Raw genomic sequence first — 19444 nt, forward strand, 5'->3', positions numbered from 1 at the left:
AATTTATATTTTACATTAAACAGGCCAACCCAGATTCAGTTCCTAAGGTTCATGATATTCGAGCAGTTGCTACTTCCATTAATTACTTTCATAATATGGACTTTTCAGAGTTATCTAAATTTACGGGTTGGAAATCACCTCTAGTGTTTAAACGCCACTATTTAAAAACGCTCAAGCCCTGAAATTTTCTACAATAGCTGTGGGAAGTGTCATCTCCCACCTTAATTAATCATATCCTTGTCCTTTCCTTTCCCCCGCCCGCCTGCCTCATTTACTTTTCTGCTTATTCTCCTGGTTGATTATACCTCACTGCCTGGCTCCTCATATTGTTGTTTCTTGTACCTGTTAATGGAAAAAGTGTAATCTGATATGCCATTATTGTTTTTCCTTTGTGGGGTACTGGACAGTTTTTATTTGGCTCCATGTACCCCAGATAATTGTATATATTAATGTTAATTGATTTTGTCTCTTACGTGTTTAGCCTAAGTTTACGTGTATAGTATTAAGGTTATATTTGCAGTTATTTTGTACACATTTCATGTTTCACCTTGCTTTAAGTAATTTTAAGGTTTTTGGGGCTTTTTTCTCCGTGTCGGGACTTGCCCTTGTTTCATAGTATTAAGTTTTTTCAATGTGCCTTAGATTTAATATAACTTAGTTTTAGAGTTCTTGCTACACGAAAGAGATTGCTTAATTAAAATTATTTTGGTAAAACTTTTGCCTTTTCTTCAGATTACCCTTTATTTCTTTTTTCCTGGTTGTTGCAGCCTTGGCATGATTCTCTATCACGATTTCACCGGCTGACACGGGACTGGACTCAGAAAGGGATTTTGACAGAGGAAAAATCTATTTCTGAGGAAGGTCCCGTGTCACCCGGTGACCCTCCCTGAATCACCTAGTACTCTCCTCCCTCTTGCACATGCCAAGTCTGGGGTTAGTGCTAGCATGGAATGAGGTAGGTGGCGCTGGTGTCGCCGTCCTGGCGGGTGTTTGGTGTGGGGCTGTAACGGCTCACCGCTCTGTTCCGGGATTTTGATAGGAGAGATCTTTCGAGTAGGTTTCCGTGGTAGTGGTAATTCACTCACCCTTCTTATACCGACGCCTTCCAAGAAGACGCTCGACTGGGGGTAGTAACCCCAGCTTTCCTGAAAGCTCTTTTTCTCTGGTATATCTAGCAAGGTTATACCTAGAAATTCGTGCTGTAATGGAATTTCACCGGGTGACACGGGACCTTCTCAGAAATAGATTTTTCCTCTGTCAAAATCCCTTTTTACCATTTATCAAGTCAAAGTTGATGAAGGTTGAAATTTTTGGCACATCGTGATTTATATGAAAATATGTCAAAATTGATAAAAGGTACAACCATAAGTTTTTTTTTTGTTGTATTCTACATGAAATTGCGCACATTTTCATATATAAAACTTTATGTAATGGTTAATAGAAAACTCTGCAAAAATTACAACAAAGTGACTAAAGAATTTCTGAGATTGTAAGAGCCTGAAAATCTCTTCTAAACACGTGGTGTTCGTGTGTTCATCGTCCATCGGAGTTGGTGAGACGTTTGTCTTCACAAACAGAAACATACACAGTTTTGATACAGAAGATTTGTTGGAACATTATGAGTACATGATTAGAATGCTTGCATGGCAATGCAAGTAGTGGTGATTGTACATACATCAAGACAGCAATGGTTAGGGAGAAACAGACGGAAATATTGTATGGTTGAAATCGCGTTCCTTTAGAGAAAGAAAACGAGATGCTCTTGTTGTCTTGTCCACTCCGATGGACGACGAACACACACGTGTTTGGAAGAGACGGCGTCAGGCTCTTACAAGATTTTCAGCAGAGTTAGAGTGGATGTACGGAAAAAGTATTTTTCAAAAATTCACCAAAAATCTAAATATTGTGCTAGAGACTTCCCGTTTGTTGCAAAATGAAAGTAAGTGATTGAATATTACTAAAATGCAAGAGTATTAGCTTACAATTGCATTTTTCGACCATTTCGGTCGAGTCAAAGTTGACCGAAGGTTGAAATTTTGGCATTTATCGTGATTTCTATGAAAATATGTTAAAATTGATAAAAGCTACAACCATGAGTTATTTTTTATTGTATTCTACATGAAATTGCACACATTTTCATATGTAAAACTTTAAGTGACTGCTAATAGAAAATAGTGCAAAAATTACGACAAAGTGACTAAAGAATTTCTGAGATTTTCAGCAGAGTTAGCTGATGCTTTCTTTTGGGATAAGAAAGAAATTCGCGCATGTGCAGCTGGGTCACGCTTGTAAACAAAACAACAGCGTGATCCATGAACTCCCAGCATCCCTCAAGGCACGATTTAAAATTTCTCGCAAACGAGGCCTATAAGTATTTTTCCGTGAATATTTAAAAAAAACTTTTTGTACTCGACGTATTTTACGTCCACTCGGCACCCGACAGACATCTTTTGTCGATGTAAAATACGTCCAGTCGGCATTAAAGGGTTAATACAGTTTGCATCAAAATCTGATGCCCCATACTACACTTACCCACATATTAACTTTATCAAAAAACTACTGGCTGAGGGGAATCTATTTTTTTAACATTAAGCTATTTCTTTTAATAGGAGGATGCTTCACAGAAAAAAAAATGGTTATTGCCACATTCATACTTTAATGCTGAATCATGGATGAATCCCAATACACAAAATTTCCACAAAATTGCTTGCTTCATACACCTCTCCAATACTACTTTCACTCCATTTATACAGCATTTTCTAGACCTTTCTCTCCTCCTTCCTCCTAGCACTTCCAAATGATACTCCTTCAACCAACCTTCTGTCCTCTATTCTTTCCACATAACCATTAAATCTTATGACACTCTTGAACTATTCTTTTCCTAAGCCAACATTTTTTTCCATTGCTACATATTCCCATATTTCACACCATTTCAAATCTGTTTACACCACATCACTAAAACAATTCATCTTAACACTGTCAACCCTTTTCCTTTCATTCACATTCAACATCCCCAAACATTTCCAGGAAAATGGTAGCAACCTTACCAGTTATTGGGAAATCAACATATCTCTTGGCCTTTCCATCATAATATTCGGTACCCTTCACTACAACCAAGTGAGCTGGAAAATTCACACCCCATGCAAGGGTTGCTGTAGTAATAAGAATCTGAAAGAGAGCAACATACAAGTCAACAGATTGAAAACATGTAAAAATGATTTCTAATACATCTAGACTGAATAAAAGATTTAAGCTGGAAAAATATTATCTTTACACCAGTGCAACATATGATTTTATAGTGTCCAAGATCTAATCATTCTAAAAGTAAAGCTTCAAACCATAATGTGGAATGAACAAAAAGTTATGGCAGTATATGCCACTTACAACGCACTTTGTGCCACACACTGCAGATGGTATTTAAAGACTGTTTGCATTGTATCTGTGCCCGAAGATGACTTCTTTCTGTACTTTCTTTATCCTCAGCTCCTTTTGGTTTCTTACTACAGTACTTAGCTATAAAACTTGCCCCAATTTTCACCTTGCAGTTATGGACAAATCTTTTGAGTGCACCCTGAGTCCAGATATCTCACTCGGTGGTCTTTTTAAATTGACTTATAACTCTAATAACTTGGTCTGCAATGTCACTTTGCACATTTCAAGTACTAAAGAATAACATGTGAAAAAAGATGACAAACAAAAATTTTTAAATCACTTCTCAAGAAGTTCTTGCCCCTAGTAAATTACAGCTTTTAGGTAAGCAAGAGGTTCACAGAAACCTAGGGAAGACAGAAATAAAGCAATTTCATAAAAAATGAACACAAACATTGGAAGAGTGGTGACAAAAAATAGGGAGTGGTGGAGAATCTGACTACAAAAGGCATGTTTTGAACAGCTGTTGCATTCAGGATGTAAGGTATAATGGAACTAACATAAAAATGTATGAGTATACTGGTAATGTTAAGAACTATGAAAGCTGGTGGAATGAAGGAGAGGCAAGACAAAATGGGGTGGGTATATGGGTCAGGGAAAAAATAGTTGATTGAGATGCTCTTAAGCAAAAATGAAACAGGGTTTGGGTTTGGGCAATCACAAAGACCAGAAAAAGAAGTGAAGCATTTTGGGAAAGGCTGTCAGATTCAGATATTGGATTACAAGACAAAGGTGCCACAATTAGAGAGGGTGCTTGTAAAAGGAGACTTAAATGGCAACACAGGAGCATATAATTGGTATAACTTTGCATAAAGAAATCAGAAAGATGCAGCAGTAATGAATTTTGCCATAGGCAAGGATAAAAATTAATAAACGTAATTTTTCTAAGACCCAGTGTAAAATTAATTTTTTAATGCAACTTCATATCATATAGTACTATTTCAGGTAAAGTTCCTATACAAACTTTTTCCATATGAAGACGAGTGCCAGTGTCTAGCTGATGAGCAGCACACATATACCAAAAGACTGGCAAGTCTTCAATGTCAAACTAGCTCATTCTGTGCACCATACACCTTTACCAACCAGAATATGGGGCATGAACAAGGGTCAATACATGTAAGTTATGGATTTCTGAGTTCAGTCCTGTGTCAGCCGGTGAAATTCCATTACAGCACGAATTTCTAGGTATAATAATGCTAGATATACCAGAGAAAAAGAGCTTTCAGGAAAGCTGGGGTTACTACCCCAGTCGAGCGTCTTTAGGAAGACGTCGGTATAAGGAAGGGTGAGTGAAATACCACTACCACAGAAACATACTCGAAAGATCTCTCCTTATCAAAACCCCGAACAGAGCGGTGAGCCGTTACAGCCCCTACACTCAACACCCGCCAGGACGGCGACACCAGAGCCACCTACCTCATTCCATTTTCTAGCACGTGATTGCGTCCATTTCTTTTTTGTGTGCTCGTCTTCCTTTTTGGATTATTTTCATCAACGCCATGTCATCGAGCAGCTTTACCATCTCCAAGTTAAGTACCATCTTCTTGTGGGGTTTTGTTCTATTTTTGGCTGTTATGGTCTCGTATTTTCATAAATATTGAGATCTTTTTATGACGCCACGGCGTCCTCCGCCAGCCATGTCGACCGCGAGGCGACTCCTTCAGTTCTTTTCTGTTGGAGTTGTCTCCTCGTCGTTATAGATAGATTTTTGCCCCTTGGTTCCCATCCTGGTGGTTCCCTGCGGTGGCTCCCCCCTTTTTGTTTCACGAAATTACGTTTCATTGGCCTATCGGCCTTTGTTAGGGTGATGCCCCGTCCAGGTACCCCCCAGGTTGGGTTCCTTATTATTTTTGGTCTCAATTAGGCTAATTATTTTATTCTTGGAGATGGTGCTCTCTTTTTATTTTATTTATTTTGTTGTTTACCTCCTTGTGGTGGCGGCAGCCTCAGATCTAACCGCTTCCCCGAGGTAGGCTACGCACCCTATTGAGCACATTTTTGTTCCAGTTTTTTATGTGTGATGGTTATTTAGTGGAGTAGGCTTGTTTTGCTTCCATTCCCTTGCCCTGGGTGTGGAGATCATCAGGTTGAGGGAGTTTTGGTTGCTGTTTCCTCCGGGGTCGTTTTTTGGTGGGCAGAGTGAGCCCCTTAGTTCTCTTCCTTCATTTGGGGGAATAGAGTTCTTTGGATGTGTTTCCTCTAGGCTAGTCGCCTCCTTGCCCCCCCTTCTCGATCCCGGTTGGTTCTCGGCACAAAATTTCTCTCCCTGTTGCTTCCTCCTCCTCCCTTTTTCACTCCTTTCCTAGCCTATACTAGGTTAGGTCCCTATTAGGCTTCGCCTAGGAAGGAGTCGGGCATCGGGCTGGGTAGCTTCCAGTAGTAGGCTACCCTCCCAAGTTTCATTATTCTTGGAGGTATGGGTGCAGTTGAGCGGGTGATATGTTTTTCCCCTGTCTCCTGTTCCCTTCTTGGTAGCCTACCCCTCTCCCCTACTCCACCCCCCCCCCTCACCTCCCCTCCAGCCTTGCTCTACTCGCGCGGGTGACGCTAGATGGCGTTTTCTCCGAGTTCAGGGACTCCTCCATTTGGTAGAGGGATTCGCTCCCTCCCATACAGTCCCTAGCATCGCTGTGTTGGTGTTGGTGGTTCGTTAGCTCGAACGTGTTCGAGACACTATCCCACACCTCTCGTCTCCCCGTCAGGTTACATAGATAGGGTAAAATATAATTGCTCCGGCTTATGTTATGAACATAAGAGCATCTTGCCCGTCTTGTTTCTCCGGCGGGGAAGTAAGTGAGGAAAGGATTTACATTTATATAGGGAGCGGATCCCTCCGGTCTCCGAGTATTTACCATCACTTGTTTAATGTTATTATTTTTGAATGATATTTAGATAAGTCTGTTTATCTAACGGAGTACTCTCCTCCTTTTATATATATATATACGTGAGTCCGGTTCTACATCCGGGGCTCCGCCGTTATTTTACTGGCAGCCCTTGTGGTGAGTTCCTGGTTTCTCATTCTTTCATTCCCCGGAGTATTCCGGGGTCTGGAAGCTTTTACCTTCCACTCTGTGTTATTTAGAGCTTATTGGCCCAGTTTATGATAAGGGAATTCTTCTCCGCCGGAGTATTCCGGTTGTAGTTGAGTTTCCCAGCCTTGCCGGCTTTAGATTGCTTAGGGTGGTGGGTTCATGTACGCTTTCTACTTACAGACTGTTCGCTGTGAGGAGCCGGGGTGTACCGCTTCCTCCAACAACCCTACGGTCACGAGTGTGCCGGACCCACGCTGGTTGTGCGGTCCGACTGGACGACCTGGTAGTTTGGCACCCGATGGTTGTGAGGTTTGCTTCGCTCTCTGTGCAACCGTCCAGGATGAGTCGGTAAGTGACAGTCTTCTTCGTTTTTATGCTCCTCATATTGTATATTGTTTACGGGTTCCCGGACTGTTTTTTCGTTCTTGGCTAATTGTTGGTTTTCTTGCAGGCGGACGAAGTCTTCCAAGAAGTCTGCCTTGGAATCCCTCCGGGCCTGGGTGGCTGGGTTTGGCAGGAATGTTCCGTCGGGAAGCCCTACGTCCTCGACGCTAAGTTGAGGGACCTGCTCTACCCCGCGCGCACGGGTGGCGGGCGCAGTGCCAGAAGATCTTGCCACCCCCATCATCCAGCAAATCCGGGATGCGACCCAGCCACCCCAAGTGGATATCCTCTACGCTGAGGTCTCGGAGGATGTAGCCGCCTTGGACTTAGACCTGGAACCGATGAACACCGAGCAGGACCAGGTGGTAAGTAGGTGAGGTAGGTGAGGTTGTTGGGGCGGGCCCCCTCTTTTTTGACTCCCCAGTTTCATCTGTTTCTTCCTTCACAGGTTTTGTGAAGTCTTCCTCCTTGGGTGATAGAGCTCCGTCTGCTATCCCCAAGTTGAAGTTGAAGACTTCATGGAAGGCGAAGGGCTATAAGTCCTCGTCTTCCAAGAAGGCATCGCCCTTCCCCGTCGAAGGCTAAGGTCTCAGGACCTGTAGCCTCCGGGAGCAAGTCTGGTTCCTCCGGCAAAGGCGCGAGTAAGAGGGCTGCAAAACCAAGCCCTCCTCGCCAGCCTGCTTTCGACGCAGAGGCCTTTGCGAACCAACTTTTCAGGAAGTTCACGGAGGATTTAGATTTGAGATTCAGTAAAATCTCGAGAAGTTGGCCAGTCATGATAATATACTGGCGGGAATGGCTCGCCCACCCCCAGCCGAACCACAGTATGTTATCCCGACACAGCGGACCTCCCGCCGTTCGATGTCGGTAACCCTTGGTGTTTCGCACTCCGGGCCATCCAACATGATGGCAAGCTCACGGTTGAAGGTCTTGGCACGAGACGGCTGGAGGAATTGGAGTTCTTCCCCCCCGATCTCTTGCCCCCTTACCCAGGCTTCGTGAGACTAACGGAGGAAGCATGGATTCGGTCAGATAAGGTTCCTAGGGAGACTGTCATCGTCCCTAGGGACCAAGCTCAGTCGGCTCTCCTGCGCACTCTGACGGAGTGGCAGGCAGAAAATACGAAGTTGACTCCTTTCAAGGGCAACTTCACAATGTTCGCCCTGGGAGACAACCTGCCCACCCCTTGCTTGAACAAAGTCGCTCTGGCTACGGCCCGAGCGTGCTTTGAAGGTAATCCGTTACCGCAGCTGAGGGAAACAGACCCCACTTCCCTGGTATTCCCAGGAAGTGATGAGTTCTGGGTGGACGCCCCGTCCACTTTCACTGTCGGGAAGCTGGACCCCTTCTGTGCTTCCTCGCAATTCAGTGAGCAGCTCCCCAAGCTGCCGGAATCTTTGTTGAAGGCGGAGTTTGATGCCCGGACTAAGTTAGCCCGGTCCTTGAACTCCGTCTGCCTTACGGAAGCTACTGCCGTCTCCTGCGCGGACGAGCCATTCTTTCAGGTCTTGGCTAAGTCCCTGCTAGCTGGCTTTCAGTCTGACCTGTTCGAGTTCATCATGGCCAGACTGGAATGCAGGAAGTTCATATTCGCCGATGCCACTATCCGCCACGAGCCTAACAAGCTCGTTAAAAGCTCGATCTGGGGACCTAACCTCTTCCCAGAAGAGGAGGTCACAAATGTTATGGCCGAAGCTACAAGGGCCAACCAGAGTCTGCGCTCTCGCTGGGGCATTTCTGCCTACAAGCACAAGACCCCAGAATCTGCCGGCCCCCAGACGAGAGGAGGCAAACGTTTCAGGAGGCATAAGAGGCCCCACCATCAGGCGGTAGTTCAAGCCGTCCCGGTCTCGGCAGTAGCACAGCCTTCCACCTCCAAGGCTCACCCCCAACAGTATGTGCTGGTCCAACCAGCTGCGCCTTCGTATGTGGCTTCGCCAGCGTACAACCCCACATATGAGGGCCGTGGATACTTTCACGGCCTTAATAGGGTCGCAAGGGGGGGAAGAGGCAGAGCCCCTCATAGAGGAAAGCTCAACACCACCCCAAGGGGAAGGCCTGGACGTGGTAGAGGGAATAAACCCGCTCCCTCCCACTGAGAGAACTCAGGTAGGTGGTCGCCTGTATTGGTTCAGGGACCAATGGACCTTCAGCCCTTGGGCACACAGCATTGTGTCCAAAGGACTAGGATGGAGCTGGATCAAGAACCCTCCTCCTCTAACCAGATTTTACCAGCCACCCACATCAATCCTACAGGATTACGTGACAGAATTGCTCAACAAACAAGCAATAAAGAAAGTAAGGCACCTAAAGTTTCAAGGCAGGTTATTCACTGTTCCCAAAAAGACTCGATCAGCAAAGAGTGATCCTGGATCTGTCGCGTCTAAATCTATACATAAAATGCGACAAATTTCGCATGCTTACGGTAGCTCAGGCACGGACTCTACTTCGCGTGGAGCCGTCACCACCTCTATCGATCTTTCAGACGCTTATTATCACGTCCCGATTGCGCGGAACTTCTCTCAGTTCCTCGGTTTCAGACTCGGGAATCAAGCCTACTCCTTCAGGGTCATGCCCTTCGGTCTAAACATTGCGCCCAGGGTATTCACCAAGCTGGCGGACACGGTAGTGCAACAACTCCGGTCTCGAGGGATATCCCTAGCAGCATACCTAGACGATTGGATAATTTGGGCACCAACAGTTCCGGAGTGTCAGAAGGCTACGTCCATAGTCTCAATTTCCTGGAGTAGTTGGGTTTTCAACTGAACAGAGAGAAGTCCCGCCTGACTCCGGAGTCCCGGTTTCAGTGGCTGGGTCTCCAGTGGGATCTGTCCTCTCACACGTTATCTCTCCCGCCTCCCAAGAGGAAAGAGATAGCATCTCTCACCAGGAAATTTCTCAAAAATCAATCGGCATCCCGCCGATCCCAAGAAAGAGTCCTTGGGTCTCTTCAATTTGCCTCAGTGACGGACCTGCTCTTAAAAGCGAAACTAAAAGACATAAACAGAGTGTGGCGGAGTCGAGCCAATGTCAAGCTCAGAGACAAGGTCTCCTCTATTCCTCGAATCTTAAAGACAAGACTGCGGCCTTGGACCACAGTCAGAGGCCTGTCCAAAACAGTTCCGCTTCAATTTCCCCCTCCGGCACTAGTTGTTGACACAGACGCTTCCCTAAGCGGCTGGGGGATATTCACCAAAACAAAAGTACAGAAGGAACGTGGTCCACAATGTTTCAGCAGTTCCATATAAATACCCTGGAAGCTATGGCGGTCTTTCTAACTCTGAAGAAAATCCGCCCCCCCAACCGGATTCATATCAGGCTGGACAAAGAACCCTAAAAGAGTTCAGAGGTCTGGTTAAACAAATCATTTATAACTAACTAACTGGTATTGGACAGCGCAGTGGTAGTTCATTGCATCAACAGGGGCGGCTCCAAATCAGGTCGAGTAAACCAAGTAATGGTTGCTATCTTCTCCCTGGCGAACAAGCACGGCTGGCACCTGTCAGCCACCCACCTAGCGGGGGTACGGAACGTGGTGGCGGATTCCCTGTCCAGGGCTACTCCGTTGGAGACGGAGTGGTCCCTGGACGTGGAATCTTTCAAATGGATTTGCCGCCAGGTTCCGGGCCTCCAAGTGGATCTGTTCGCGACGGAGAGCAACTTCAAGCTCCCCTGTTACGTGGCCCCCAACCTGGACCCTCAGGCGTACGCCACAGACGCAATGACAGTAGATTGGAACAATTGGGAGAAAATTTATCTGTTCCTCCAATAAATTTACTGCTGAAAGTATTACACAAACTCAGGACATTCAAAGGTCAACCAGCCCTAGTAGCCCCTATTGGCCGAAGAGCAATTGGTTCCCTCTTCTTCAGGAACTGGGATTGCGGAGTCTTCGGATTCCCAAGCCCATACTGACCCAGACAGTACAAACCAAGACTGTGTCAGCTTCCTCAAGAATTCAGAATGCGAACATTGACCCTGTCAACACTCTGTTTTTAGAATCAGATAAAAGAGATTCTACTCTTAGACAGTATGACTCAGCAGTCAAAAAATTAGCCTCCTTCCTGAAAGCATCTGAAGCCAAAATCATGACGACTAATTTAGGAGTTTCTTTCTTTAGATCACTGTTTGAAAAAGGCCTTGCTCCGGCCACTATTACCACAGTCAAGTCAGCCCTGAAGAAAGTATTTCTTTACGGCTTTAAAATCGACCTTACAGATTCCTATTTTTCATCTATCCCCAGAGCATGCGCTCGTCTGAGACCAGTATCACGCCCACATTCTGTTACGTGGTTTCTCAATGACGTCCTTAAGTTAGCATCAGAGTTGGATAACTTTCATTGCTCTTATCAGGATCTGTTAAGGAAGACTTTATTTCTGATTAGCTTGGCTTCAGGTGCTAGAATCTCAGAGCTATCGGCTCTCACTAGAGGTGATAATTTTGTGAACTTCCTCCCGTCTGGAGAGGTCCTCCTTTCCCCTGACCCTAGATTTTTAGCCAAGAACGAAGACCCACAAGACAGATGGTCTCCTTGGAAGGTGGTGCCCCTTCCTCAAGACCAGTCTTTATGTCCAGTTTATACACTTAAATCTTACCTTTTAAGAACTCCACAGAGTAAGTCGGGTCCTCTTTTATCAGGGAGAAAGGTGGTACTCTTTCACTGAATGCTATAAGACAACAAATTCTGTATTTTATTAAACAGGCCAACCCAGATTCAGTTCCTAAGGTTCATGATATTCGAGCAGTTGCTACTTCCATTAATTACTTTCATAATATGGACTTCTCAGAACTATCCAAATTTACTGGGTTGGAAATCACCTCTAGTGTTTAAACGCCACTATTTAAAATCGCTCAAGCCCTGAAATTTTCTACCAAAGCTGTGGGAAGTGTCATCTCCCCACCTTAACTAATCATATCCTTATCCTATCCTTTCCCCGCCCGCCTGCCTCATTTACTTCTCTGCTTATCCTCCTGGTTGATTATGCCTCACTGCCTGGCTCCTCATATTGATGTATCTTGTCTCTGTTGAGTGGAAAATGTAATCTGACATGTTATGATTGTTTTTTTCTTGTGGGGTACTGGACGGTTTTATTTTGCTCCATGTACCCCAGATGTATGTATATGTTCTGTATATGTTATTTTTCATTGATCTTGTCTCTTACGTGTTTAGCCTAAGTTTACGTGTGTAGTTTTAAGGTTGTATTTGCATTTATCTTATGCACATTTCATGTTTCAATTTGCTTTAGTAATTTTAAGATTTTTGGGGCCTCTTCCCCGTCGTGCCGGGGACTTCCCCACGTTTCATAGTATTAAGTTTTTGATGTGCCTTAGATTTAGTATTCTTGCTACATGTAAGAGATTCCCTGATTAAAATTATTTTCGTAATTTTTTGCCTTTTTCTTCAGATTACCCCTTTTTTCCTCGTAGTTGCAGCCTTGGCATGATTCTCTATCACTATTTCACCGGCTGACACGGGACTGAACTCAGAAAAGGGATTTTGACAAAGGAAAAATCTATTTCTGAGGAAGGTCCCGTGTCACCCGGTGACCCTCCCTGACTCACCTAGTACTCCCCCCTACTTGCACATGCCAAGTCTGGGGTTAGTGCTAGCATGGAATGAGGTAGGTGGCGCTGGTGTCGCCGTCCTGGCGGGTGTTGAGTGTAGGGGCTGTAACGGCTCACCGCTCTGTTCCGGGGGTTTTGATAAGGAGAGATCTTTCGAGTATGTTTCCGTGGTAGTGGTATTTCACTCACCCTTCCTTATACCGACGTCTTCCTAGAAGACGCTCGACTGGGGGTAGTAACCCCAGCTTTCCTGAAAGCTCTTTTTCTCTGGTATATCTAGCATTATTATACCTAGAAATTCGTGCTGTAATGGAATTTCACCGGGTGACACGGGACCTTCCTCAGAAATAGATTTTTCCTTTGTCAAAATCCCTTTTGTATTAAAAAATATATCTGTTGAATAACAAATCCTTTACTTACAGTGCTGAATCTCAATTTAGGTGGGAAGAACATGAGTTTTCCATATTGGACTGCTAAAATTTAAAAAATTGGAACAATGTCAAAATGGCAGAGCAATAGGGCACTTTTAGTTGGTCAACACTCCAAAAAGTGAAAAGAGGACGTCTAAGTATTTGACCATTAATATAGAGAGATCCAGACAGTAAGGGAGATGAAGTACATGTATCTAAAGGTAGAACTAGGGGAGAGTCCCACTGTTGCACAGTGAATTAACAGAAGTGATGGCCACCAAGACTGAGGAAAGGCAATCAGGAATGGAGGTAAAGTAAAAGGCTAAAAAGTGGATGTAGCTCTGGGCGGAAGAGCTGCAAACATCCTCCAGTAATGCCTACAGTGAACCACAGGAGGTGCACTTTGAGAGCATTATCCCCCTACAGGAATAACAAGAGGCAGGAGGCTAGACTAGACAAAGGCAATTACAATAGTTCAGAAAAGTGCATATTTTGTCTAGGGCAAGCCTACTACTATTTTCCTTAACAGTATTACATTACCATATTTGAATACTTGTAGCTAAGAAACTTCAAAATGACCTATAGTGAGAAGGACTACCATGATTAGAGAAACAAGATTATTAATTTATCTAGAATATGCTCCCCAAAATTGGGATGCAGTTTATATGCCAGCAAATATGGCACTCTTCTGAGCTGACGAGAGAGACTCCTTCTGGCAACAGACTCTTATTTTTCATATGGGTAAAAAATCATTAGTTGTGCCGTGACTCAAGTCCTTGGTGTTTTTGAAGTACAAGTATGACGATTGTATCTTATCAGCAAATACCTGTGCATCATCTACCATCAAATGTTTCCGGGTATTTTTTGAATAAAGCACTCAGCAGCAGAGTGCTGGACCAGTGTCTTTAATGTGTAATGGGAATTTTAACCAAAAACAGTACCTGTGGAATTGCCAGACTAAATAGAAGTCAGACTACTGGACATTTACTGTATTAATAATATTACATCAAAGCATTAGGTAATAATCTTTTAAATAAATATTGGAGCATATTTAACAGATTACAGGCAGGATAAAAAACATAATTTGACTTCCTGTAGACTGTACTCCCCCTGCTTTGAAGTACCTTTACTTTCATAATTCTTACATCTCAAGAGAGTAAAATTTTTGTTTGCAGTTTGGCACTTGGTCTCAGTTTCTCATGGGGGAAAATCCTGCTGAAGCTTTCTAAATGTTAACTCCCACAGAATTTGTCCTTTTCTAAGTTTTCTCACCAGATGTGAATTCAAATGACTGACAGTCACTGTTACCTGAAATGATCTTGCGAGACACACAGCAAAATACTAATGAAGCCCGAGACACATGAGTAATTAAATCATCTGATTGGTTACATATTTCACTGGAGAAGGCTAAGTATAAAATAAACATTTTTTCAAAAAGGAAGATACCCAAGTGTACACAAAGAAATAACAAAATGATGATAATTTATGAAAATGAATTTGTTTGTCCATAACATACACCAGTGGGGAATTAGGCATAAAGAACTGTTATATACTAAAATACATCAATTACCATGAAAGTTAAAGATAACCCTAAGAGTAAAAACATCCCATGGATACAGTGCACAAACCTTCCAGTTAAAAGGGGTGAGTAGTTACATGAAGCTGTTTCATAAAACCTTTTTCTGTTTTATCACTGAACTACTAGTCAAACCACTGGTTCTTACCTTAAATTAAATGTCTGAAAAGATATCTGACAAAATGAAAAAATGTCCAGTCAATGAACTACAATACTAACACAAGTTAGCAAACAAAAATTGAAAAACATTTCTCATAAATTTTCCTGTACATATAGCACAAATAGCTTACTGAATGAGAACCAACCTGAATTTTCTGATTGACAAAGAGCTCTTCCACAATCTTGCGATCCTTTTCCACTAGACCAGCATGATGAAGCCCAATGCCAAAGGACATACACAAACGTAAGTTGTCGTCTCGAATGTTAGTTAAAATCTGCTCCATCTATATGGACAAAATAAAAATTACATCAGTGAAGATTATCAAGAATATATAAATATTAAGAAGATGCAAGATGAAAAATATTTAATCCACAAAACACACTGTTCAAGAGCATTCTTGTAGGGGCAGCCAAGAAGACAAAAATGGTTCTCAGTAATTCAAGTTTATATTTTAAGTTAGTGTAAATTTTCAGTATTAGGTGGAAATATCATAAATTGAAACAAATTTTGTAGCCCATGAGCTAATAAGGTCTATTTTACTTCTCACAATAAGGTGGAGCCAAATATCCACATGGGGACTCACAGACTGTCATCAACTCATGCCCAGGTCAGATACTAGGGCACTGAAAATGTGGATAACATGAAATCAACAATTATATTATTTAACTAAACTCTTTATATACAATACAGGGAGTCACTGGTTATTGGCAATCCAGTTTTTCAGCACTTGCCTAACAATGAAAATCACAATTTTCGGCGCCAATATGCACCGATTTCCGCTTATTGGTGCCGATATTTTTGTATTGGCACCGATACATGCCTAACAGAGGCGCCAATAACTGAAAATTGTCGATTTTCAGTTATCAGCAATTTTCGCTTATTGTCACACCATCGGAATGGAAACGCCACCCCCCCCATTTACTTAGGATTACTGTATTATGAATGACAAAATTTACTAACAAGAATATAACCTACCTACATTTATTTGGGGTCTTGCCCGAGACCACAAAATGCCACTGAAATTAATTAGGACATCATGCAAACTGCCATGAGAATACAACCCAAGTGGCACTCTAGGTTTCTTAAGTTAAGTGTCCCTTTGGACCACTGCCATTTTGCTACAGGGTCCAACGTTTGTCATTTTAGGGGTCAAGTTTAGTCTCTTCAAAATACACAGGTAGTTTTGTATTATTAGTGTTATCTGTAGTTTAGTGAAAAGTGCTTAAGATTTGCACACCCAAGAAGTTAAGGTTTGTACTGAAATTGTCTTGGTGATAGGTGTCAGCTTTGCGCTGTCCTTACATCCCAAACCCTATTAGTTTCTAGCCTTTATTAGTATCATTTGTCATGAGTTAACAATCTGAGAATTTAAGAAAGAGCTACTAAAATGAACAAATAAATATTTTCAGCCCTTGTCACCAAAAGAAATCTTGAATCTCGGCTATTTCATTTTTACTTGTTTATCTAGACCAACGGCAAAGTTCCAGTAGGCTTTCAGAACTAACATGAATGACAGCAGTTGTGTAACATTTCTCATAATCACTAACATTTTTATATCAAGTGTCCAATTATCGGGTTAAGAGTTTGGGAGAGTTCTCTCCACTGTCATAATCTCCCATACTTTCTGACTGGATTACTATCTGGTCAATGTTTTCAGCTATGCATTTCCAGCCCTAGGAGAGCTGTTAATCAGCTCAGTGGTCTGGTAAGGTATATTTAACTTATGCATTTTCTGCATGATTTTCAGACTCTTCCTAATGTTGGGAGGCTTGTCACTTCTGTATTTACAACTTTTTTTTTATTCAATATATATCTTCCCAGAGCATTCCAGCCTCTATACGTATTTCAGAATTTCTTCAATTTCTTTGTGAGTAGACATCTTTTCTTTGTAGAGAAGCACAAGTCTTATACTTCACAAATTTTATGTTACTAAAAGGATATCCATCACCAGGAGTTCAATAATCACTTTTCAATGTATCCAATGTCCTGCTGCTTTTTTTTTTTACTCTCTTCTCCATTTAGTTATCCTCACAATGAAGTGAGCAGGTATCAGAAATGGGAATTCTTATTCATTAATAATTGAGCAATTTACATCTACCTTCTACAGGACGACATTTTTTTTAATGTATTTATTTATGGTCCTGCAACCTACCATGCTGTCAAACTAACTGAAAGGTTCTACACCCTCCAATGTCTGCCTCTACCCCTCCATCATTAGATATGCCACCTCCTCCAACTCGGTGCTTTTGGCATCCTTAATCCCTTACCTAGTCTGAGCATCTGTGCCAGTGTACAATATATTCCATTCAGTTCAAAACTTTACATTTACATCACTTTGCAGACTGCACGTTCTTTCCTTCCTTTCCATTCACCATTACCTTCAATTTCCTTACATTCAATTTAAATACTCTTATCTCCAATCTGCTCTTCCATCTTTCATGCAATTGTAAAATTTCTCCCACAGATTCTACTTGTAATACTTACCTGCATACAATAGTTTAAAGGTTTCCTTTCCTGCCCTTATTTATAGCTCTGAAGTGGTCTCAGTATAAAGACTGTCTCTTTGGATTAATTTCTGGGTATGAGATCAAGCTGGCACTAAATCTTAGCAGTTTAGTTTTATTTTTCTTCCAGCACCTTCTACTATACTTTTATACTAGGATCTTTCTCTACTATGGTTTTCATGAAGCAGCCTAAGCAGCCTATCACCTTTTCTTTCACTTTTGAATCACTATCATAACACTTTACCCAAACCCTTCCCAATTTCTCTTTTCAAGTTGTTCTCCCATACTATGGTCTACTCTTCACTGTCTTGCACTCCAGCTTTATTTAGCAAATACAGGTACATCCCCAAATAAGATGGTTCATTTTACCATAAATTCAGTTTGCGATGGGGTTAGCAGTTACGAAGGTTCCAAAGTTAAGAAGCAATACCGATATTGAAAATATTTTAAATTTCGCACACGACGGGCACAAGCAGCAGTGTATGATGGCACAGTACTGTAATTGATATTTCATAAAAGGATATGTGTCTACAGGAGAGAGAGAGAGAGAGAGAGAGAGAGAGAGAGAGAGAGAGAGAGAGAGAGAGAGAGAGAGAGAGAGAGAGAGAGAGAAATGAACTGAGGCAGGTTTACATTAAAGCCTAATACAGTAACACACATTCTTACGCAACAGGCAGTCCCCAGTTATTGGGAGGGGTTCTGTTATGACGGCGTGACAATAAGCAAAAATCGCCGATAACCGAAACTTGGTGATTTTTGGCGCATTTTCGGCACTGATAAGCGCTGACAATCGCTGATTTTCGGTTATATCGGCACCTCTGTTAGGTATGTATCAGCACCAATACGCGATTATTGGCGCCACAAGCAGAAACCGGTGCATATCAGCGACAAAAATCGCCAGTTTTCGCCGCTAGACAAGCACCGAAAACTGGATTGCCAATAACTGAGCCCGTCGATAACCAGGGACTGCCTGTATTTTGTTTATACAGGTAGTGCTCGAGTTACGATAATTCGACTTACGATAATTCGCTTTTACGATGGGATTAGCAATTAATATCGATACAACAATATTTTGAAAATACGTATTTTTAAATTTCGCTGGCGACTGGTGCAGGCAACAACGTACAATCAGGCAGCGACGATTATGCGATACGTTGGCCGAGAGGCTGGAATAGGTACATTAATTCAATGAGCTGACCTCACTTGCCCTTGTTGTGTTGGAAGTTAAAATAGGTCAGTGTTTGTTTGCAGTTTTTGTGTGTTTGTAAATCCAGGTAGTGCACGAGTGACGATAATTCGTCTTACGATAATTCGAGTTTACGATGGAGTTAGCAATTAATACCGGTACGACAATATTTACAAAATATTTTTAAATTTTTTCTTGGGCACAAGCAACAGCGTACACTACAACTGCCGTAGAATCAGGCAGCAAGAAAGACCAACTTACAACAGACCAACTTCTTTTTCTCCATCTCTTTATTCCATCTTCTAGTTAAAAAAGTAAGAGAATAATAAAAGCATTGTTAGTAACCTTATACTCTTTCGAAAATGCATACAGCCATAAACAACCGAACGAGACTCTGTTGTTTTGCTAATAACCGAATCGGATAACAACTGTTTTGCTTGTATTTCAACCATTTATGCGGTTAAACAATTATCGTAGTTATGTTAAAAATGACGTTAAGTACTGATATGTTTTACACTACCCTTATCCGCTTTGGAGAAAAGATCGGCAAGGAAATATACTGCTGCAGTAAAATTAAGCTGCAAGTTGTAGCTGACGCTGAGAAAAGAATGTTCAAGCTGCTAATGACTATAAATTATCGTACACTGGCAACATGGATGAAACTCGACCGCAAATAAAATTGGAAAGTATTTTAATCAAAACTACTGGACATGAAAGAACACATATTACTGCTGTTTTCACACCGATAAAAGATACATACGAAAAGCTCGTGGTGTGATGATGAAATCAAGAGAAAATAGCGAACGGAATCTTGATTTTTTTTGTTTACACAAAACAAACGGCCTGCCGCCAACGTCATCTACTAACAAAAAAAAATGGCTAAAATAATTTCACACCGAGACCTTTAAGTTATATTTCGACATAAAAACACTTCGTATAACGAAAAATACATATGTCCCTTATAAATAAATTATCTAGAGATTCATTTACGCTAACTAGAAGCAAGAAATGCCCTCTGAACCGAGTTAAATGCATCGAAATAAAGACCGCGTGATCGATTCGAAACCAAAACATTTGATCGCTATGATCGGAATTTATAATGCAAAAGCAGTATAAGAATATTTACGATTGGATACAGTGTAGTAAAGCATAACTTTTAAAAGATCCATGGAAAAGATGCACATTCGTTATTTTGATG

The 19444-nt window shown here is 42.1% G+C and overlaps 1 protein-coding gene across 3 annotated transcripts in view; it reads right to left on the minus strand.

Annotated features, from left to right (window-relative positions):
- Window positions 1-19444, minus strand: part of obe (obelus) — a 437154-nt gene that overhangs the window by 110051 nt on the left and 307659 nt on the right. For all 3 annotated transcript variants that reach the window (XM_067124317.1, XM_067124318.1, XM_067124319.1), the window contains exons 33-34: window positions 14702-14839; window positions 3048-3168 (exon numbers count right to left, since the gene is read on the minus strand). In XM_067124317.1, coding sequence (XP_066980418.1) covers window positions 3048-3168; window positions 14702-14839 — 259 coding nt within the window. The remainder of the gene's footprint in view (window positions 1-3047; window positions 3169-14701; window positions 14840-19444) is intronic.

The sequence above is a fragment of the Macrobrachium rosenbergii genome, chromosome 22 (genome assembly GCF_040412425.1).
Source record: "Macrobrachium rosenbergii isolate ZJJX-2024 chromosome 22, ASM4041242v1, whole genome shotgun sequence".
NCBI classification, from domain to species: Eukaryota; Metazoa; Arthropoda; class Malacostraca; order Decapoda; family Palaemonidae; genus Macrobrachium; species Macrobrachium rosenbergii.